We start from the raw sequence: 24,870 nt of genomic DNA on the forward strand, positions 1-24,870 counted from the left end.
CTAGCTAATCTATAAATATCCTTCTCCCCTTCTTTAGTTCCAAGTTTCTCATATAACTTTTCAAAGGCCTGTGCTCTTGCTTGATTAACTGCCTTTTTTGCCTCTTTATTTGCTATCTTGTACTGTTCATATGCCTCATTATTATCACATTTAGGTAATTTCTTATACCATTCCCTTTTTCTCTTCACTGCCTTTTGTACTTCCTCATTCCACCACCATCTCTCTTTTGACGGTGGTCCATGTCCTTTAGACTCTCCAAGTACTTTTCTAGCTACTTCTCTAATCTTTGATGCCATCTGTATCCACATATCATTGGCCTCCATATCTAGCTTCCATACTTCGGACTCGAGAAGCTCATTTTTGAACTTCACTTGCTTTACTCCTTTGAACTCCCACCACTTTGTTCGAGCTACACTATTTCTTCTGACCTTACTTGAATTGTTCCTAAACTTGACATCCAAGACCACCAACCTATGTTGACTTGTTAAAGCCTCTCCTGGAATGACCTTGCAATCCTTGCATAGAGCTCTATTTGTCTTCCTGGTTAAGAGAAAGTCGATTTGGCTTCTATGTTGCCCACTTTTGAAAGTCACTAAATGTGACTCTCTTTTTATAAAGTAGGTATTTGCTAGTATTAGGTCGTATGCCATAGCAAAATCCAGGATGCTTTTTCCCTCCTCATTTCGACTGCCAAAACCAAAACCTCCATGAACATTCTCATAACCTTGCCTCTCACTTCCTACATGTCCATTCAAATCTCCACCAATGAAAACATTCTCTTCATTCGGTATGCTTTGCATTAAATCATCCATATCTTCCCAAAACCTTTGTTTACTCTCACTGTCTAGTCCTATTTGTGGGGCATAAGCACTAACTATATTTATTGTTTCTCCTTCTAGTACTAGCTTTACTAGTATAATTCTATCTCCTACTCTTTTCACAGCTATTACTGCGTCTTTCAATGTTCTATCTATGATTATACCCACTCCGTTCTTATTTCTCTCCTTTCCGGTAAACCACATTTTGTACCCTGAATTACCCACTTCCTTACTTTTCTCTCCTACCCATTTAGTCTCCTGAATGCAAGCAATATTCACCCTTCTCCTTTCCAAGGTATCCACAAGCTCCATTAATTTTCCTGTAAGTGATCCAATATTCCAAGTACCAACCCTGATCCTCCTCCTATCCTGCTCCTTCCTAATTGGTCTCCTTCTATGATATCTTCTATTGTTTTCTATGTCTATCTTGTGTTTTGTTCCACTATTTGTTCTACTATCTGTCCTATGGACTAACTTCTTTACCCACACCCGTCCATAATGTGGGAACCCTTGCTCACTTAACACTACACCCGGGCGCCGGCATGGCGCGTCGCTTTCGGTGAACGCCCTACACCCTTGCATATTTATCACTACACCCGGGCTCCGATGTAGCGCGTCGTTAGTAGAGGACGCCCCAACGTTTATATCATTTGAATCCATATCATAGGGTGTGACGAAATTTTTACGCTGGTTGTCACCTACCGCAACCCTCCTCCTTTATCCGGGCTTGGGACCGGCTAAGCACAAACTACTTAGGCGGAGTTTAACAATTTGTTAAAATACAAAAACAAAATGCATTAATTTGTGGTTTGTTTGTTATTCCTTATGAATAATGCAAGGGTGAGCGATGCGTTTTTATTTTTATTTTTATAATTAACTTTGATTAATCGGTTGCTAATAGCTAAGAGTTGATAATTGATTGTACTTGATATATCTAAGTATTTAGTAAAATTATGTTTATTTGTTAATATAAATATATAAAATGACTAATAAGAATATATATCATATTATTTAGGTCTAATGGTCAAGTTTGGCTAAAACTTTACGTGAATTATCAATTTTAGCCAAATTTTTTTTTTGTCAATTTTGGCTTATTTTCGTAAATTAGACTTAATTGTGATAAGGGGAGAGAATTGCTTCAAGAGACGCACATATGACAGCAAGTCAACAAAAAATAATAATATTTAAATATGGGGTCACAGTAGTTAACTATAAGTGTACTTTGGTTAACTTCTTGAAAAAAAATGAAAGCATCTTGAGTAAAACCAAAATGCAACCGTTCAATTTTTAAAACCTCTAAATATTAGTACAACTAATTTATAGAACTTTCACTTCATTTCAATATTTTTTTTTCTAGAACTTTAGCTTGCTCAATTCTTCAAGCATAAACAGATTTTCAAGTTTAGTCTTTGCTAACTGTTTATTAGTTATTTTTGCCCTCTCTAATATTTTTTCAACTGCATATAAAATTCTCTCTTAATTTGCATCTTTTCCCCCAAATACAACCTTCTCATGAGACAACACGTCTGGGTCAATCAATTAGAAAAATCCACAACTAGACTCATCCTATGGTAACAAAAGAAGAAGATTCAATTAATTTTAGCTCAAACTAGACTAAAAATCACTATAATTGTACTACATTGTCATGCATTTACCTTCTAATTAAGATATCTCCAAAATCTTTTTCTAGGATTACCTTTTGTCGAAGAAATAGAGAATTGCATGTACAACATGTTGGCAAAGATTTTGGCTACTACTTCCACTTGAATTAATTGAAATCTCTCCCTTACATTGCTTGTAAATGTTGAGGGTCTTGAATTTTTATCATGCTTGATCGCAAAACTAAATTAACTATCCCTTGTGCAAGAATCCTAGGAGTAAGAAGATTACGATTAACAAAAGAAGAAGATTTAATTAATTTCAGCTCAAACTAGACTAAAATTCACGATAATTGTACTATATGCATTTATCTTTTAATTAGGACATCTCCAAAATCTTCTTTGTGGATTGCCTTTTATCAAAAAAACATAGAGAATTGTGGGTACATCATGTTGGCAAGGATTCAACTACTACTCCCATTTGAATTGACTAAAATTTCTCCCTTTATATTGCTGGCATATGTTAAGGGTCTTGAATTTCTACAATGCCTAATCACAGAAGCCATAGCATCTCTAAACTTAATTAGCTATCATCTGTGCAAGAACCCTAGGAACAAGAAGATTTTGATCTCTATTTAAAAAAAAGAAAATGAACAATTGCATTTTGGTTTTGCCCAAAACGTAGTCGTTTTTTTAAAAAATTAACCATGGTTAACTATTATGGATCCCACATTTAAATATTATTATTTTTTTGCTGATTTGGGTACCACATGTGCCTCTCCAAAAGCAATTCTCTCCCCTAACCACAATTGAGTCTAATTTGCAAAAATAGGTCAAATTTGATGAAAAAAAAGTTTTTGTCAAAATTGACAATTCACGTAAAGTTTCGACTAAAATTGTCCATTAACCCTGTTATTTATTTTATTGTTGAAATAAATATAATTATTAATTTTTTTATACTCTCTCTCTCTCTCTCTCTCTCTCTCTCTCTCTCTCTCTCTCTCTCTCTCTCTCTCTCTCTCTATATATATATATATATATATATATATATATATATATATAATTTTCTATCATATAACTTGTTTTATTATGATTAAAAATATTTTTATGTTTATTATTTTTTATAATTTTTAAAAATATATTAATATAAAAAATTAATTTAAAAACAACAATTTTGTAATTAATAAATTTTAAAAGTTTAATATATTCTAAATAAAAAAGTAAAATCAAATTAATTATTTCATAATTTGAAAAAACTTCAAAAATAGAGTCGATAGAATCGTACAACTGATAAATAATTTATTAGCCAATGTTTACTACACATGTAAGTCAATTGTTTAAATATCTTCTAGCTGTCGTCTAAATTCAACAATTGAACCAAATATCTCCTAAGAGGTTATGGTTCCATTAAGAAAAGCTGGTTTGAATGGAAAAGCAGGTAGTTTACATGTTCAGTTAAATTTTGAAGCCACGTCTCAGTCCCGTGAAACCAATGTTTTAAAAAAGTAGCATAAATCATGCTTTTTTGAGAACCAGGTTTGAGACAGGACTGTAATTCTTACATTAGTACAAAAATACCCTTAATTATTTAATATATTTACATTTACACTAATATATATAAAACTAAGTTATCTCTCCTCCACAATAATCAATTCATCATTTGCTACGTTGAAGGAAAGAGAGGAACAAGCAGAAGCAAGCAAAGGAAAGAAAAAGAAAAAATAAAATGATTGTTGTTGAGAAGATAGTAGCTAAGTAATTCCTTCAATTGAGAAATGATAACTGTTAACACTACAAGAGATCGGAGAAATGATAGAGAATCGCTTATCATTTTCAAATGAAGCATGTTTGGTGGATAGTATTTGGCTATTTGCAATTAAATTGCTTGTAATTTAATTTGGCATAAAAATTAATTATATTATACTTTTTAATTAAGTAAATTGAGAATTATTTTAATAAATATTTTATAAATATATTTATTAATTGTTATTGATATTTTTTTTAACTAGTTTTTTAAATATGCTGCGCACGTTATTTTTATCCATTAATCTTGATTTAATTTATTTTTATATAATTTTTTATTATTTTTTGTATATATTAGAATATCAAAATTATTATTTCAATATAATTACTAATAAAATCAAACAAATAAAATATAAATAAGTAATAATTAAATTTAAATAATAAAAATATTAGAATAATAATTACATTTTCATAAATGTCTTTTTTTACTTCTATCTTTAGTTTTATATATTGATTTGACATGAATTATTTTTAGTGAGCAGCGAAAATTAAAATAAATTTATAGTTAAAATTATGACAAGAAAAAAAATCAACAATTAAAATTACACTACGTTAACTGATTTAACTCAATTTTAACTATAAATTAAAAAAAAAAAACTTTTAAAACCATGCTAAAATTATTTAAAAAAAATTAGCTATAATTATGAAGATTTGAAAAAAAAAATTTAATATAAGATTTGAAAAAAATAATAATATTAAGCCTTTAAATTACATATTATCATTTATTATTAATAAAATTATTTATGAGTTAAAATTTTTATCTATATAAGTATTTTTTTTTAAATAAGAATTATAACAAAACTAAGATTTTAATATGTTAATATTATTTATTGTAAATTAAAAAATTATAAAATCATTTAAACATTTCATAAATTCTTCCATTCATATTTTTATATTTATTAATTAATTATTAAAAAAGAATAAAATACTATAAATAAAAAGTTAGGTTAATGATTGAATGAATTTTTATTATTTATTAATATATATATATATATATATAATTCTATATAAAGAAAATTAAAAATTAAAAAAATTAAAGTATTTAAAAATATATATATGTGGTAAATATATTGATGAAAAGTTATATTATATAATTTAAAAATACATTGTTATAATTATATATCATATATTCATTTTATTCTTTAATATAACTCTAAATACTTATATATTTACATAGTTAAATAAAGTTAAAAGAAAAAAAAAAACTTTTATGTCAATTAATCATAAACCTTTCCAAATGTTTTAAATTTTAATAATAAATTTAATTAAAAATAATTAAATTATCAATGGGTAAAAATAATTTAAAATTTTTCATTTATTATCAAGTTTCTCTACTCTTTTCAGTTTTATTAATATATTCAATAATTTTAATATTTTTATTAATTTTAACAAATTTTATATTGATAAAAATAATAAATAAATAATATATGTAATATTATTATCTAAAATTTTAATTTTCTTTCCCTCTTTCTTTCTACTTTTACTTTTAATTCATATCTTTTCTATCATTTTTTTTAAATTTAAGATAAAAAAAAGAAAAAAAAATATTTAAAAATAAAATATGAAAAAATAATGAAATAAAAGTAATTATAATTATAATTTTTAAAACGATACATAAATTATTTAAATAATATTTTATATAAATTTAAGAATAATAGCTAAAATTAATATAAAAAATTGGCTAATATTAATAATACATGTAAATATTTAAATTGCCTTTGTCAATTGAGTAATTCAATTTAAAAAAATATATATATATATATATATGATAAATACATTGATGAAAAGTTAAATTATATAATTTAAAAATATATTATTATAATTATATACCATATATTCATTTTATTATTTAATATAACTCTAAATACTTATATATTTACATAATTAAATAAGGTTAAAAGAAGAAAAAAAACTTTTATGCCAATTAATCATAAACCTTTCTAAATGTTTTTAATTTTAATAATAAATTTAATTAAAAATAATTAACTCATACTGGTAAAAATAATCATTTATTATTAAGTTTATCTACTCTTTTTAGTTTTATTAATATATTCAATAATTTTAGGATTTTTATTAATTTTAACAAATTTCTTGTTGATAAAAAATAATAAATAAATAATATATTTAATATTATTATTTGAATTTTTAATTTTTTTCCCTCTTTCTTTCTATTTTTACTTTTAATTCATATCTTTTTTTATCATTTTATTTAAATTTTAGGTAAAAAAAAGAAAAAAAAATATTTAAAAATAAAGTATGAAATAATAATATAATAAAAATAAATATAATTATAATTTTTAAAATGACAGATAAATTAATTAAAATAATATTTTATATAAATTTCAGAATAATAGCTAAAATTAAGATAAAAAATTGGCTAATATTAATAATACATGTAAATATTTAAATTACCTTTGTCAATTAAGTAATCCAATTAGATTAATTGTTAAAATTAAATCTAATATCAAAATTTGAAATTAAATTGATAAAATTAAAAAGTTTGACTAAAATTGAAGAAATATATAAAGGTTTTGATTTTTTTTAATCATTTTACCATTAAATAATAATATAAAATTTACATAAATGGATAAATATTTAAAATAAATAAGTATTTAAATTTGATATTATGATTTTTTATTATATTTTAATATAAAATTAAAATTTATTTTATTTTAAACATTTAATTATCCAAAATAAAGATTAAATAATTTTTATGAATTGAACTTTTTTAAAATTTTTAATATTTATAAATTATAATATTTTATTGATGAAATAATAAAATTAATTTAAAAATAGGACTAATTAATTAAAAAATTCAAAGCACTTTTTAATTTTATTTAAATTTTATTTGATTTTATTAAAATTATAAAATTAGTGTTAGTTTTATTCTATTTAACTAAATTAGTTTAATTTTATTATATTTACTTAAATTAGTCAAAATTGAAATGCAATTATAGGAATTTCATTAAAGTTTTTAATACAAATTATTTTTTAATTTATTATATTGAATAATAATTTTAGAATATAAATTATTTATTTTTATTCTTATTAAAAATGAAATAAATAAAATTTGTTAATATATAAAAATAAATTTTAAGTTTCATTAAATTTATATTTTATCAATAATAAATAATAATAAAATATAAATTTATTACCAATAATGTGGTTCATCAACTTGAATTTGATTAAAAATTTAAATTCTTAATTTTAATATGTAGTTAACGCTAATTTTTATTTAATTATGTTTATTTATTTTACTTATTAATGTTATTAAAATAAATTAAAAATTTTCTAATAAATTAATAATACTTATAGGTTTATAATTATGAAATTATTATATTTCGAATTATAATATATTTTTAGTATAATTAGAATTATTATTAAATTAATATTAAAATTTTAATTTATATTAATTATTATAATATTAAAAATAAAATTTTAAGTATTTAGTAATAAATATTTTATCGCTAAAAATTATTAGTAATAATATTAAATGTTGTAAATTTAGCGTTTTTAAGGATTCAGCGACAAATTATCTATCTCTAATCTTTTAGCGATAATAATGTTTAGAGGTACGAATAGTTAAAATTATTAATAATGCATACATTTGTCTCTAATTAGTATTAGCGACTAATTTACATGAATTAGCAAACGAATTATTTATTTGTTGTTATATTTATATTTTTTTAATTTTTATAAATAATAAATAGATAAATAATATTTTTTTATTTTTTATTTTTATTTTTAATTTATTAATTTCATAATTTAGTTAACTATTTTTATAAAATTTTATATTTAATTGAAGTTAAGTATAAGTAAATTAAAAATTTTAAATTTATATAAACTTTAAAATTAAACATTTTAAATTTATATAAATTTTAAAATTAATTTTAATAATAAAAATATAATTATAATTAATTAATAAATTAATATTATTTTTTTATACATTAATTTCTTATTTTAAGTAAATTAAGAATTTTAAATTTATATGAATTCTATGATTAGACATTTTAAATTTATATAAAAATTTAAATTAATTTCTATAATAAAAATATAATTACAATTAATTTTAAGAATGAAGAACAATTTAAATAAAATCAATATTCCACTCTTCATATAAATGACTATATATATATATTGTCATTTTCTCCATAATAGTATTTTAAACAGCAATTTTAACAAAAACACAAAATGAACCAAACAAGTCAATTGGTTTTCACATAAGCAATTTTATATTCAACAGTTTTAAAACAACAACAATAAAATATAAAAATAATATTAAATAGGTTCTAAAATTCAAATTTAAAACTTTATATTTATGAAATCTAATACAGAGATAAATTTAAAATAAGGTAGAAAATGAAAAAATAATTCCGCAATCTAGACCCAACTTATTCCCTAATCTCCAACACATCATAAAAAAATGGTATAAATATAAATATAATTAGATTAAATCTTTTTATGAAATCCCAAAAGAAAAGAAAAAAATAAATGACATGAAATAAATAATGACTGACAAGTTGAAATTTAACGGAGTAATTACATTTACGGTTCTAAGAATTTTTCATTTTTCCTTTTTTTTTTTTTATAAATGTAATAATACAATTTTTTAAATTACTCATTCCATAGTCAAACAATAAAAATACTTTATTTCTTTTTCATTTCAATCCTAAATCTTTAAAAATATTACAGCCAAGTCCTAAATCTATTTCAAAAATTAATAATACACCATAATCATATAAAAAGATAAAAGATTTCGAATCAACAATAAACCGTAAAAACTTTTCCATAAAATTTTCTTAATCCACAACTCAAATATTTAAGTAAACTAGAAGCTGGTCTGGCCAACTTACCAGTACGATTTTTGCATATACAAACATTGTCTCTTCATCCATTAATAAAGTATTTAATTGCTGCCCAATTTACACTGCAAGTACCTCTCCACAACGTCCAGCCCACAAAGCTCCTTCACAATAGGCATGGTGGCAGGAACCCCCACCTGGAATGTTGAATTAGAGCCATCTAAGCAGCCCCATGAATGAAGCTGTTTTCTTGCTTCTCTAATAGCAGCTTTTGTAGCACAGTGGACTGAGGCTGCTAGGAGCAGTGGTGGCTCACCAGATGCTGCACAAAAGCAGATATGATTCAACAACTAATATCTTTCAAAAATCGACACACCAACTCATACTTTGGAGTCATATAAGCATTGATTCGTTGAATTACTGTAAATACCCAAATGCAAATAGGACTAGAATTTATAGTCTAAGATGATTTTCTATCCAGATCTATTCCAAGCGTAATTCAGATTTTAGCAGTAACTCAAACACATATCATTTTTAAGCATCACTTGCCACTCATTAAAGCATTTTGTAGCCTGCTATTATAACAATAATTCACAATACCATTTTTCTGGAAGATCTCCAAAATGGGGCTTGACAATAAAATGTGATACTGTAATCTGTAAAATATTTTAGAGACCTTTCAGAAAATGTATTCTTATATTTTTATTTTCCCTTCTCTTGGAATGGGACAACTGAAAAAGAAAAAAAAATCTGCCGGCTAATTTTATGTTGCAAATGATTACACGAACTCACTTAAGCACAAAAATATCAGTTTCATGCAGATAGCATGCTGTGCCATATGCTCATTTTGTTATTCATCACAATAGTTCCTTTTAAAAATAATGTCATTTGGTTCATCTGTAATCAAGCTCACATCACAGCATAAGTTAGATAATGAGTGGAGGCGTACATTTATTTGCCTCTTAATTATATTCGATAATGATAAGCGAAGATAAAATCTAGCAATTCTACTCAATCTTTTATCCTTATTGTCAATAAACAATTATCCCTCTTGCTTCTTTTCTGAGTAATCAGATCAGGAATTCACAAATGAAAATTGATAGATGTGCATCCAACAGGCTTCAAAAAAATATTGAACACTTGATGATGAGGAAAAATTTCAGTTTTGCATGCATGGAGAAATTATCATAGACTAAAGATCTACCTTTGGAAGAAAGAACACGTTTTGGGTTAAGTCTACTGTTAAGTAATGCGACATTGAACTGCTTTGGTATGGTGTCAATTGTAGGGATCTTGTACGTCCACGTGCCTTCTGTGTCTACTAATCCATCTGAGTTTGTTGTATATTCTTCAAGCATGAAAAAACCAATTCCTTGGACAAAAGCTCCTTCAATCTGCAAACACAAAGTCCTGCTTCTCAATAAAAAATACCATGAAGCTACCACACATAGACTCCCTCCCATGTTAAGTCCATTAATGCCATAGAGAGCATTGTGCCCCTCAATTTGACAAAGAGAGATGAATTTTAAACACAACAAAATCTAACTACATTTGAAAAAGGCTGCAGTTTAGGAAATTACACTTAAGGGAAGAGCTAACCTGTCCTAAATCCACAGCAGGGTTGAGAGATTGTCCACAATCATATAAAATATCTGATCTCAAAATAGTTGTTTGCCCTGTCAGAAGGTCTACTTCCACCTGTCTCACCAGAGTTTCATATCAAGTGCAAAATGATTAGCTCTGAAAATTGTTAACAGTACTGGATTTAATCAAATCATCATCAATAACATATATCATGATGAAGGTTTGAACATGCAAGCTTGCTTTTTTTGCTTTTTGCCACATTTCAAAACCAAAAAGCAAAAGGTAATGTTTAGTTAGATAACAAAAAGCAAATTTAAAAAGAGAAAAATATATGCACCATAAAAGTAAAAAAGTTAATTTGTAAATGTAATTGCCTTTATCTTCTACCATTTAAAGTAAAATTCATATATTTATCTAAAAACAATAAAAAAAATTATAAAAAGTACCCAAACAGACACAAGTATTACAGTTGCCAGTGAGGCAGTCATTCACTGCAGTACCACAGAAAGAACAAGAAGAAAGCATTGAATAAAAACTTGCCTCACTCACTGCAGCACCATAGTTTAAGTAGTGTTTTGAAGCAAAGTTAGGAATGAAGAAAGAATTCACTGATAAGTTCACAGCTTCCAAATATGCCTGCATTATGTTGAGTGCAAAAGTGAGATGGCAAAAATCTTCCATATCTAACAACAAAATATAATGAAAATCAAATCCAGTACCCTCTCTCCATAACAATCAGTCTACAAAAAACCATTCTTCTTTCAAAAGCCACTATTCAAACTTAAAAATTAACAAATCCAAAAAATCAATAAAGGGATGGAATGATAAGGTACATTAATGGTTGAAAGCAATATGCAGTGGATGACATTTTCAAGTGACTGAGATTTCAGAAAAATGGGAAAGTAAAGAAAAAGATGATCAGTAGAATGTTCCAAAAACACAGATAGCTACCTTTTGAACAAGCATCTCCCATCTTATTGAATCTGTTTGCGTCTGCAGCCTTTCCTTTAGAGGCATCAATCTCTCAACCAGTACTTCACAGCAAAGTCTGACTGCTTCACAGCTTGACTCCGATGTGGTGCTCCCACCAGTGATTCCTCCTTGAATTAAACTCAAAGTATCAGCTTGTATGACTCGTATTTTATCCAAGAAGTCTGCATCTCCATCACAATTGATTGAACTGAGAGTAAATGCAGTCATCTGTTTTACCTTTGTCCAAAGCCCCTGACCCAGTTCTATTCCTCCAACTTCAACAACAATAGACCCATCGTTTAGAATGCTTACTTTTCCAGGAGTTGGTCTCATTGACACATCATACACACAAGGTATTCGAGAAATACCTCTTTTCTTCCAAATATTATACCTATTGAACTCTTTTATCATTTCAGTCCTTTGGCTAAAGCTTGCAGATGTGGCTAGCTTATCCCATATTGAAGTTAAAGTATATTCTAGAGGATCACCTGCACTACCATCATAGAATAACTTAAGGCTATTATATGTGTGAAAATTTATGGCTCTCACAGAATCTGCATCCATGGAAAGAAAAGAGGCTACTTGTTCAATTACGGCTTCTGCAATATATGATCCTTGCAGGTCTCCAGGCCCCCGCATTGCTGATTTGCTTGAAAGGTTTGTTTTGCATAACTTTATATCAAAAGACAAAGCACCCCAATCATACTTTTTAAGTGCACCCACAATGGCTTCTGGCATCAATGGACTCATGTCAGGAGATATGCCAGCATTAATTAATATATCAAGATGCAAGGCAGTAATTTTCCCATCAGATTTGAATCCTACGCTGTAAGTTATCTTCATAGGATGCCTTCCACCTGCCATTATCATATCAGTCTTACGGTTCATGTATATCCTAACAGGGCGCTGATACTTGTGTGCTGCAAGTGCACATGCCGTAGCAACCTAAAACATCATATTCTATAGTTAGTATTTGCAACAAATATTAAAGCTAGGTGGAACTAGAACATCACTCATTAAATAATGCAGAAAGCACACATCAATTATAATATGATGCATAATATTTTTGTGCACTGTTCCCTACTGTGATACATTACAACAAAGGAGATGATTTTTTATGAAAGTCGCTCCAGGATAGCATAATAATTGGGTTCAAATGTTAACGTATAGGTTTTCATTTTTCACCTCTAATTTTCTTTTATGAAGAAGAGGGGATAGGGTATGTATTAACCCAATCAAGGAGTCTAACATTGATGGCACTAAAATTTCGTCCCAGGACCATGCAAAACAACTACATGACAGATGCCTTACAAGTTTTTACAGAGTCATGTCCACATTACATCAAGTGTAAACAACTTTAACATCAGCTATTTTATACAATCAACTTTCAGCCAACTCACATCATATTTATTGCCCTCCCCATGAAGATAATATACACGTGAATTTTAAATTGGCTGAACATTTATCAAGCATTCCAATTATGTTAAAGCAAGTGAGGCAGTCTTTTCTTCCAGTGTCAAAGCAAGCACCGCATGCTGTTTAATATCAGCATTAAAAAAATATTTTGGCTGGAAAAAGAATATGGGGGGCCAGGCCACTTCATATAACCCTCTATAGCAACACCAGTGCCTGGAAAGAGCTCAAAGCTTGTGCAGGAAGTAAGTAGATCTATCCACAGAAAACTTGAATTTAACTTTAAAGCATTTCAAAATGTTTAATTTAAGACCACAAATTTTGGCAAGACTAGTAACAAAAACAGAAAGCTAAATTCCAGTGATAGTTCCACTTATACAGGTCTTTGGAAAGATGATTTACACACAATTCCACTATTGTCAAATTTACATTAAGTGATTGTATACTTCTTTTATAATAAAGAACGTAATCAAAATGTTGAAATATGGAGAAGTGTATGAAAAGATACTCACCGGCATGGATTTCATGGCCTTTCCACCAAAACCTCCTCCAACCCTTCTTGTAAGCACACGCACATTGTGTTCAGGAACACCAAGACATTTTGCAATCACAACCTGTGCATACTCAGGACATTGAATTGAACTGTGAACCACCATGCAGTTGTCCTCATCAGGAACAGCAAGAGCAGTCTGATTCTCCATATAGAAAAAATATTGTGACCCAAGTTTTATCTGAATGGCATAATTCAGTAGAAAGTAGGCAATGAGTATAATTCCCAGTACTGAAAAATACTAGAAAGTAATTAATTGCGCAATTTTAGGCTCATAGTTGTGCCTTCAAAATGAGAGGATTCTTTTCTTAGGCCTTCTTGAGGGAAGGAGGGGGAGGGGCAAGAGGGAATAAAAAAATACCTCAGTAGAGAGAATCTTGTGATCAGCATCAGCCATTCCCTTAGAGAAATCACCAACTTGTTTGGGATAGATCATAGGGGGTATCTCGAAAAGGCTAGACCTCTCGATAGCCTCTTCTACAGTTAAAATGGGCGGTTCTAGATTTTCCAGGTCATAATCTACCACCGCAAGCTTTGCTGCTATATCTGCATGTTTCTGTGTATCCGCAAGCTATTTAAGAAAATCATTTGACAGATTAGATTAGGCAAAATAGACACCATGATCCAATCAAATGCAAATTTGCATAATGCCCATGGTAACAACAATATATCCAATAGAAATGTGGTGGATATTGCTAAACACCAGTAATGGATGAGGATGTTACCACGAATGCAACTGGTTCTCCAGCATACTGAGTAAGCTCCTCAGCAAACAATTGTTCAGGACCAAAAGAAAACACTGAACCAATGTTCTGCCCACCTTTTGGAATATCCTTGAAAGAAATAAGTGCAGTTACACCATCTGGGAGTGATTTAGAATTAAATTCTATACCCTTTACCCTAGCAAAAGGCTTTGTGCTATAAATGAATGCTCCATACAGACAATTTCCGGGGGATGGAATGTCATCCACATAAACAGCCTCACCTACACATGTTGTTATATGAGTAAGTCAGTTGCTTCACTATGAATCAACAAAATATCTCAAATTGAGGTACATGTACATCAAACCAACACAACTTAGCTATGAACAAAGACCACTTGGGATTAAGTTGTCCAATTTACTTCTAAAGGACAACTTGTACAAATTTAAATTGTTTGGTTGCATGCTAGAACACAATCACACTTAGAGAAAGAGACCATATTACCGCCAATAATAAGTATGGTACTTGATGCAAGATTGTCTTCTGGAGATTTTACGACTGCCAATTCAGGAAGAAATTCAGGAAGTTTGAGTTGGTTTGGGATTACTAATTAGTATTTGTTTAGTATTTTTCTTAATTTGAGATTCCAAATCCTATTATTAGTAATATTAACAATTCCACTACAAATAACTACGTCTTCTATGTATTTTGGTAGACTTTTATTATTGACATTGTGAGAAATGATTTTACGAACTAATACAAATATTGAGAATTGTTTCTCATCCCCTTTGAGTGAAATAAATGTAAATTACTAAATTTCATAAACATAGCAACTCATAATGATGACTTGATATACTGAAAATCAATAATTTTAGAACTAACCTGAAGCTTGAAGGGTAGATCCAGATTTGGTAATTGGCTCGCCAATGGGACAATTCTTTTTGTTTAATTGGATCTCCTGTTTGGATGATGACAGCATAGTGGTGTATTTAACATGATCCAGATTGCCATACTTCTCTGATTTGAAATCCTCCAACATTGAAATACCATTATATCCCTTGATTCCTTTTAGCCAACCATAAGAACTGCCACCTGCTAACTGGCTGAGAAAATCAAAAAGAAAACCAACAGCCATGCTTGACCTATATGCAGGATTTGAAGTTCCATCCTCAGGTACCACAGCAGCTTTAACTAATTTAATAGCTTCATATAGAACAACATTGGTTAACAATTTTCCTGTTAAAAATTCCTCAACTTTCCTAGCTCTAATAGCATGTTTGGTTCCAAAAGCACCAAAAGCCAACTGACAGCTATTCATCATAATTCCACTAGATGATTTTGAGCAGGAAACTTCAGCCAAGAAAGCAGCATTCAGATAAGGCAAAGCATTTCCAAGGGGCCGTGGTGCAGCTCGATAGGTTTCAAATAACAGCTCACTATCTGTTTCAAGATACACAGCCTCAATTGATTCACAATTTGGGATTCTAACACTTATGAGTACACTTTTGGAATCCAAGGGAGGCCTTTCCAAAAACTCCTCCAAGGTAAGCTTTTCATGAATGGAACCAGTTATTATATGAACAAATGAACCGGCTGCAAGAAGTATTGTGGCGATATCTGAAGGAAAATGTTTTCCTTGTGCCATCACCAAATTTCCCCCAATACTGCCAATATTTCTAATAAATTTGGCAGCGATTTTCTCCATATGGTCTGCAATTTTTTTGAACACCAGCTCACTTGCAGATATAAATTCATCTTTGTTTTCTTCCCTCAAAGCTTCAATAGCCTTGGAAATAGTAACAGCTGCCCCAATTTCAATCCCAGTGTGATCCCTCCTAATCATTGAGAGTTCAGGAATATAACTGAGATCAATGTATCTGTCATAGTGTTCTACTTCCTTATAATAACCCATGCCCGTGTTACCAACCACCAGTTTCATCCGGACTCCATTGTTGGCATCATAGCATTTTAATAAGCTTTGAAGCTCCAAAAAACTAGAAGGTTGGTGCCAAGAACATCTTTTAGAATCTATAAGCATAGAAGCTTTGACTTCCCTTTTCAAAAATGCAGGGAAAGTGCAAATCTCATGATTATGATTGTACAAAGGTAACCCACTTATATTTGCTTCCTGTCTCTCCCCCTTTTTCCAGAAAGAATTAAATCCCAAATCCTCCATATCGACATCAGACGCAAAACTTTTGCATGCATCAGCAATGGGTCGATATCCGGTACAGCGACAAAGATTTCCTGCAATAGCTTTTTCAGCTTCAGTGACTGTCAGCTTGGAATATCCTGGAGAGGGTTCAGGTCGATCAGTCTTTTCAGCACTAACAAGGGCCCCGAATAGGGACATGCACATTCCAGGAGTACAAAAGCCACATTGAGAAGCATGGAATCCAGAGAACCTTTTGTGAATTGAATGGAACCCAACTTTGCTATTACCCAGGCCTTCAGTTGTTGTAATTGAACATCCATTTATACTGCAAAGAAGTGTGAGACATGAACTCGCTGTAAAATCCTCAACTTGGTCAAGCAATGGATCGTACTTGGAGAGCAAAACAGTACAAGCACCACAACCACCTAAAATCATAAATTAGAATTTAAAACACGTATTAAAAGAAAAAACCTAATGCACAGCATTTTCGACAGTCCGACATAAACCAATAAAGGCATCATTATGATATAATTGGGCCACAAAGAAAATTCAAGGAAGGAAAACCAAAAGAAAAGAAATGATGCATCTAAACACATATTAAAAGAAGCAACCTCTCGCCTTAGTGTCATCTTTCGCCTCAATAACATTGACACCAAATAACTAGGGGTGAAAAAAGAAGATAGAAAAAATCAAACCACATATTTGAAATAATAATTTAAAAAAACAACAACAACAAAAACAAAGAAGTGGTTAACGGAACTGCTTTTTTATTTAAAAAAAAAAATCAATTTCAGTTTTGTCATTTGAAAACCATATTGAACTGAACTGAACTAAACTCTATTGAATAAATGTACAAAATCAGTTCAGTTCTGATTTAGTTCAATTAACTGGTAAAAGTCTTATTCTATATATTTTTAACTTTACAGTTTATTTACGTTATATAAATTTTATTCAGAACTCTATTCTACTTTTGTCTCCCCATTTTTTTTTAAGAGCCATGCTGTTTCAAATTCATCAGTGACTGCTTGCATTTATAGTTTTTATTTTAGGTAAACTCTAATTATTTATTAAGCAAGATATAAAAAATAAAAAAAAATTAGTTAGGCTTACTTGACAATATTTGGACTTAAAATTGAATTAACGAAAATCAAACAAAAGAATTAATTTGATTTCACCCAGATTATTAAAAAAAAAAAAAAGAAAAAGATTGAGCTGTCAACCGTTTGACCAGATAACCAGTTTGACCAGTTTGATTTTGGAATTTGGATGCACAATTTGAGTACCCTACAAAAGACGCATTAGTCATAATACCCCAGCATATAATACCATTTTGGAGGAAAGAGCAGAAGTAAAGAATAAAATACCCCAAAAATATAGCTACTCTAATAGCTTGGACTAGCTATTTTAAATCATGTATATTGGCTTTAACTTTTAAATTTATCTAGGCCAATTGGGATTTGGCTATTATTAGGGTTGCAGTCAGGTGGACTTGGGCTATTGCAAGGCTCTTGCTGTTGGTAATGGAGTTGTGGGCCTTGGCTATTACAAAGGTTGCAGTTTGTTATGGAAAGTCAATCACTATGTTATGGAAAGTCAATCACTATATTATTTCTCTGTATATTTTGTATTCTGTATTCCTATTTAGGATTTCTTCCTAATTAGTAGAACACAATTATAGGAATCAATTGTATATATATACCCATGTACAGATTAATTGAAATCAATGAGAATCATCTCTTTCTACATAGTATCAGAGCAGGTCATCAATCTAGGGTGACTATTTGTTCTCACTACCCAGCTCAGGAGAGACCTTGGCCGCCGATCGGCCGTTTCAATCCCGATCAACATCGCCGGCGTCGTCTCAACCCCCTCATTCCACCACCGTGTCTTTGTTGCCGATCCAAGATAACCATTAAAGGACTTCTGAGGTTTGGCTCTCAGATCCTATTTTGGTATTTGCTTGATTTGTGATTTTGGGTTATTTTGCTGTTATAAGCACTTTGGATTAGCGTTTCGGTTAGTTTTCTTTGTCTCAACAAATGGCATACAATAAGAATGTTATTTCTGATGTGATTCCGGTGATGACTAAGATCACGGAACACAAACTTAATGGTTCGAATTACCTGGAGTATTTGCGTTGCATTGATAAGGATGATCACCTTACTAAAGATCCACCCACTGATGATACACGACAAACTTGGCTAAGGGAGGATGCTCGGTTGTTTTTGCAGCTTCGGAACTCGATTCATAGTGAGGTAATTAGTTTAATTAATCACTGTGAATTTGTTAAGGAATTGATGGATTACTTAGATTTTCTGTATTCTGGTAAAGGGAATATCTCCCGTATTTATGATGTTTGTAAGGCATTCTACCGTGCTGAGAAAAAGGATAAGTCTCTCACGACTTATTTTATGGATTTTAAATGGGTATATGAAGAACTTAATGTATTGTTGCCTTTTAGTCCTGATGTGAAAGTTCAGCAAGCCCAACGGGAGCAACTGGCTGTTATGAGTTTTCTTGCAGGCCTTCCTTCAAAGTATGAGACTGCTAAATCTCAGATCCTCTCCAGTTCTGAGATTTCCTCTTTATATGAAACGTTCACACGGGTCCTTCGTACAGAGAGTACTCAATCTTCACAGCCTACCAGTAGTGCTCTTATTAGCCGTAATCCAAATGGACAACAGGGTAATAGAAGAGGAAGTAGAAGAGGAAGTAGAGGAGGAATTACAGGCAACAGAAGTAATCAGCGTAATGGAGAGGCTAGTTCTAATCAGGACTCAAGAGGAGTCATTTGTTATTATTGCCATGAGCCTGGCCATACAAAATATAATTGTCCGCAACTTCAGAGAAAAAATCAGCGATCACAGATGGCAAATATGGCAGCAGAGAATTCTACAGTATTTTCCTCTAAGAAAACTATTTTGGTATCTGCAGAGGATTTTGCACAATTTTCCCAGTATCAGGCATCTCTAAAGCCTACCAGTTCCCTTGTAACTGCGATCGCTGAGTCAGGTAAATCCACTACATGCCTTGTGTCTTCTTCATCCAAATGGGTTATTGATTCTGGTGCGACAGATCACATGAAAGGTAATTCTAGTCTTCTATCTGCTTTTCAGTCTAATCTCACTTCCTCTACTGTTACTTTAGCTGATGGTTCTACTTCTTGTGTCATGGGTTCTGGAACTGCGAACCCGACTTCGTCAATTTCTTTGTCTTTTGTTTTGTGTCTACCAAAATTCTCTTTTAATCTACTTTCTGTTAGTAAACTTACTCGTACCTTAAATTGTTCTGTTTCCTTTTTTCCTGACCAGTGTTTGTTTCAGGATCTTACGACTAAACAGATTATTGGTAGAGGACGCGAGTCAGGTGGTCTCTACATTCTGGAAAATCATGTACCGCGGTCGCTTGTTTGCTCCAGTACCTTAACACCTCTTGAAGCTCATTGTAGATTGGGTCATCCTTCTTTGTCTACCATGAAGAAGCTGTGTCCTCAATTTCAGTCTCTATCAGTACTAGAATGTGAGTCGTGTCAGTTTACAAAACATCATCGTTTGCCTTCTGTGTCTAGAGTCAATAAACGGGCTTCATCTCCTTTTGAGTTAGTTCATTCTGATGTTTGGGGTCCTTGTTCTGTTACATCTAAAACTGGATTTCGTTATTTTGTTATTTTTGTTGATGATGACTCTCGTGTTACCTGGTTATATTTAATGAAGAATCGTTCTGAGTTGTTTTCTATCTTTTGTGCCATTTGTAATGAAATCAAAACTCAATTTAATATTTCTGTGCGCATATTAAGAAGTGACAATGCCAAAGAATACTTTTCAGCACAATTTCAGCCTTATATGACACAAAATGACATTCTTCATCAGTCTTCCTGTGTGGATACCCCATCCCAAGATGGAGTGGCCGAAAGAAAAAATCGTCATCTTCTTGAGGTAACTCGTGCTCTTCTTTTTCAGATGAAAGTACCTAAACACTTTTGGGCGGATGCAGTTTCTACGGCATGTTTTTTTATCAATCGTATGCCGTCTTCTGTCCTTAATGGGGATATTCCTTATACTACTTTGTTTCCTACAAAATCTTTGTTCCCTATTGAACCCCGTATTTTTTGTTGTACCTGTTTTGTGCGTGATGTTCGTCCACAGGTTACTAAATTGGATCCAAAATCTCTCAAATATGTCTTCCTTGGGTACTCCCGGCTCCAAAAAGGATACCGTTGTTTCTCTCCTACTCTTAATCGTTATCTTGTTTCTGCAGATGTCACATTTTTTGAGTCAACTCCATTTTTTCCTCCATCATCTGTGTATGAGAGTCAGGGGGAGGAGGATGATCTCTTAATATATACTGTCCAACCAATGTCTAGTCCTCTCCCACAGCCTGTTCCTTCTGTCTCTAGACCTACTCGACCTCCCGTTGTTCATGTTTATTCCAGGAGATTGGAGATTCCTGACTCAGATCCTCCACCAGCTACTTTGTTGGGAGATCCTGTACCTCATACTGATCATGATTTTGATCTAGACTTACCCATTGCTCTTCGTAAAGGTAAACGTTCATGTACTTACCCTATCTCTTCTTTTGTTTCTTATAATCAATTGTCTTCTTGTTCTCGATGTTTTGTTACTTCTTTAGACTCTGTTCCTATCCCTAATACTATTGATGAGGTACTGTCTCATCCTGGCTGGTGTGATGCTATGAAAAAGGAAATGGAGGCTTTAGATGCTAATGGTACATGGGAACTATTGCCTTTGCCCACTGGTAAGAAAGCTATTGGTTGCAAATGGATATATACAGTAACGGTAAATCCTGATGGTTCTGTGGCTAGGTTAAAAGCACGCCTTGTAGCAAAAGGATATGCTCAGACATATGGGGTTGATTACTCTGATACTTTTTCTCCTGTAGCTAAACTTACTTCTATTCGCTTGTTTATCTCTTTAGCAGCTACATATAATTGGCCCCTGCATCAATTGGATATCAAGAATGCTTTCTTTCATGGTGATCTTCAGGAGGAGGTGTATATGGAGCAACCACCTGGGTTTGTTGCTCAGGGGGAGTTGGGTAAAGTTTGTAGGCTTCGGAAGTCTCTTTATGGCTTGAAACAAAGTCCTAGGGCATGGTTTGGGAGATTCAGTGAAGTAGTACAGGAATTTGGTATGCAAAATAGTAAGTGTGATCACTCAGTATTTTATAGGCAATCTGAGACTGGTCTAATTCTCTTGGTAATCTATGTGGATGACATTGTCATCACTGGGAGTGACTCTGCAGGTATTTCATCTCTTAAAACCTTCCTCCAAACTCAGTTTCAGACCAAAGACTTGGGATTGTTAAAATATTTCTTGGGTATCGAAGTTATGAGAAGTAAGAAGGGTATTTTCTTATCTCAAAGAAAATATGTCCTCGATCTATTGACAGAGATAGGAAAATTAGGTGCTAAGCCTTGTAGCGCACCAATGACTCCAACTTTACAATTGTTAGCAGGGGATAGTGAGTTGTTTGAAGATCCAGAGAGATACAGGAAATTGGTAGGAAAATTGAACTACCTTACAGTCACTCGTCCTAACATTGCTTATGCCGTTAGTGTGGTAAGTCAGTTTATGTCTTCCCCAACTGTTGCTCATTGGGAATCCTTGGAACAAATCTTGTGTTATCTGAAGGGCGCTCCAGGAAGAGGTTTGCTATATGGTAATCATGGGCATTTGAATATTGAATGTTTTTCAGATGCCGACTGGGCTGGATCTAAGGTTGACAGGAGGTCAACTACTGGATATTGAGTTTTTATTGGAGGAAATTTGGTGTCTTAGAGAAGCAAGAAGCAGAGTGTAGTTTCTCGATCTAGTGCTGAATCTGAATACAGAGCCATGGCATAATCAGTATGTGAGGTAATGTGGATACTTCAATTACTAGATGAGACAGGTTTTAAGACCTCCCTGCCTGCGAAATTGTAGTGTGATAATCAAGCTGCTCTTCATATTGCTTCTAATCCGGTGTTTCATGAGCGGACCAAACATATTGAGATTGATTGTCACTTTATTCGTGAAAAGATTCAACAACAGATCATCTCAACAAGACACATCAAAATTATAGAGCAGTTAGGAGATATTTTCACAAAAGCTCTGAATGGAGCTAGGATTGACTACATTTGTAACAAGTTGGGCATGATTAACATCTATGCTCCAACTTGAGGGGGAGTGTTATGGAAAGTCAATCACTATGTTATGGAAAGTCAATCACTATATTATTTCTCTGTATATTTTGTATTCTGTATTCCTATTTAGGATTTCTTATTTAGGATTTCTTACTAATTAGTAGAACACAATTATAGGAATCAATTGTATATATATACACATGTACAGATTAATTGAAATCAATGAGAATCATCTCTTTCTACACAGTTGTCAACAACTATCATTCTTAGGTCACATTTGACTGCAGTGGAAAAATAAAACTCCAAGTTTTAGCTACTAAAAGAGTTTGTATGGTGCCCTATTATTAGGGTTGTAGTTGCCTAGTTGATGGGTTTGAGTTATTACAAGGGTTGTAGTTAGTTTGTAGGTGGGCTTAGTTTAATACACGAGTTGTCGTTGGTGGCAACCATCATACTCCTTAGGTCATTGGTTTGAATCTTACAGAGAAATTCTAACATAGTTGGTTCAAATCCTATGGGTAGATTATAACACCTGAAACTTGAATTCCACATTTTTGGTCATTGCCAATTCTCCTACAGGGGCTTGAATAGCACATCAGTAGAAAGTAAAAGGAAGTAACTTCAGCTAATGAAAATAATGAATTGGTTAGGATCTAATTTCTTAAAGTTAAGCAAATTATATTATCCTGAGCAGAACAAAATGAATCAATGCATTTGAGAATCTTCTCAATTACATATACAGATACTCAACAAGGCAAATCCATTTCCTCTATCAACAGCCATAACTGGACCCAAATCATCAAACTCTAAAAGTACATATGATGCAACATTTGAGAAGAAACTCCAGAATTAAACATTTGAGAAGAAACTTATTAACCAATCAAAGGGATAGTTGATTTAAAAAATTCTACAATTCCATATGCCCAAAAATAGCATTTCTATTGTTTGGACACTTTGCTAAAATAGAGGAGAAATGAAATTTCCTTCCTGATAAAATTACTTAATTGCCATGAATTTATGATTTTGTTATTATATGATGTTAAGGGTGTATAAGTATTTTTAATATAAATGGCACCTAATTCTCTTCATTTCTCTCCATTTCACTCCAAATTGGAGAGAAATATTTTGGGTTCATGAAGGGAAATTGGGAAATATAATTTTCCTTCATTTCTCTTCATTTCTTCTCATTTCTTTCCTCTATTTGCTATCCAAACAAAGGAAATATGATAAATCACATTTTTTCTTTCTTTTCTCTTCTCTCCATTTCCCTCAATCCAAACAAAGGGGCTGGTGGTAGTGCTTATCAATTATTAGACAAGAAAACATCCTAAAAATATCAAACTGTAAACAAAAATAAAAAAGAACCAAATAAACTATAAATTGTTGGGACAGACAGAGTCATCAACCCATCAAAGTAAAAGCAACCCAAATTGAATATTCAGATAATAGTTCAGAAAGAGAGTACCTTCACCACAACCAAGCTTTACACTCTTGAAAGGGGTCTGAGTTCGCAGGAACTCAAGCAAAGTCATAGAAGGGTCCACAGTGAATAGCTCAAACCTCTGTCCATTAACAGCAAAAACCAGATGACCCTTCTTACCCGTTTCACTTTCCTCTTCCATTTCGTTTTGTGTTTCTGGGAGTATCCACCCAAACCCAAAACCTCCAATGAGGTCATCCCCTTCCTGAAAAGTATATAAGCAGACAAAAACGAAAATGTCAGTTTTCCAAAGATCATTCAAATGGGTTAACGTTAAATCAGGATTACATCATTGCATTTGTAATGCCGACCTAGGTCTACAGAAAGATTCAAATGAATAATAAATAAATAAATAAAATGAAATTTCAATGGATGATAATCTTATGCGTCTAGGGAGTTGTTAGCTAAATAGATACATTGATTTTGACTTGCTGAGCCTCTCTTCTTCGTTTTCCTTAGAAGGCAACGCCGACAGGTGGAAGTTAACAGTACGTTTGGAAGGAGACAGTTAGACCTGGCTGAGCCGGTTCAAACTGTGAATCAGATAAGGATCAGTCTGGATCAAATTCGGAATCGGACCAGATTAACAATTCTGTTCACAAAGCGATTAGGAATCGACATACAGGGCCGGTTATGATTCTTCTTTCTTTAAATGGAACTAGAGCTACTGGTTTAAATGACAGTTTGAAATTGACAATTTAAAATTTTTTTAAATAAAAATTATATGCTAAATTTTTAAATTTAAATAAAAAATTAACAAGTTTAATTTTTTAATTATAGAATTCAATTTCTTAAATTCTTAATTTAAGTATAAAAATTAAAAAGTTTAATTTTTTGATTTTCTTTATTTT

At 31.2% G+C, this 24,870-nt stretch overlaps 1 protein-coding gene across 2 annotated transcripts; it reads right to left on the reverse strand.

The window, feature by feature from the left end:
* Nucleotides 1-8,973: 8,973 nt before the first annotated feature.
* LOC110641460 (indole-3-acetaldehyde oxidase) lies at nt 8,974-24,576 on the reverse strand. 2 transcript variants are annotated; one of them, XM_058144417.1, is made up of 11 exons: nt 24,436-24,576; nt 24,005-24,224; nt 15,125-16,822; nt 14,266-14,525; nt 13,902-14,111; nt 13,503-13,721; nt 11,557-12,522; nt 11,146-11,241; nt 10,621-10,719; nt 10,226-10,415; nt 8,974-9,343 (listed from the first exon to the last, which is right to left on the reverse strand). In XM_058144417.1, exons 2-11 carry the CDS (start codon nt 24,159-24,161, stop codon nt 9,126-9,128), a joined length of 4,113 nt encoding a protein of 1,370 aa, XP_058000400.1. In that variant the 5' UTR covers nt 24,162-24,224; nt 24,436-24,576; the 3' UTR covers nt 8,974-9,125. The 2 variants fall into 2 exon arrangements, with proteins under 2 accessions (XP_058000400.1, XP_058000404.1); XM_058144421.1 differs by lacking the exon at nt 24,436-24,576 and having other exon boundaries at nt 15,125-16,722; nt 24,005-24,151.
* Between the last annotated feature and the right edge of the window lie 294 nt (nt 24,577-24,870).

The sequence above is a fragment of the Hevea brasiliensis genome, chromosome 1 (genome assembly GCF_030052815.1).
Source record: "Hevea brasiliensis isolate MT/VB/25A 57/8 chromosome 1, ASM3005281v1, whole genome shotgun sequence".
NCBI classification, from domain to species: domain Eukaryota; kingdom Viridiplantae; phylum Streptophyta; class Magnoliopsida; order Malpighiales; family Euphorbiaceae; genus Hevea; species Hevea brasiliensis.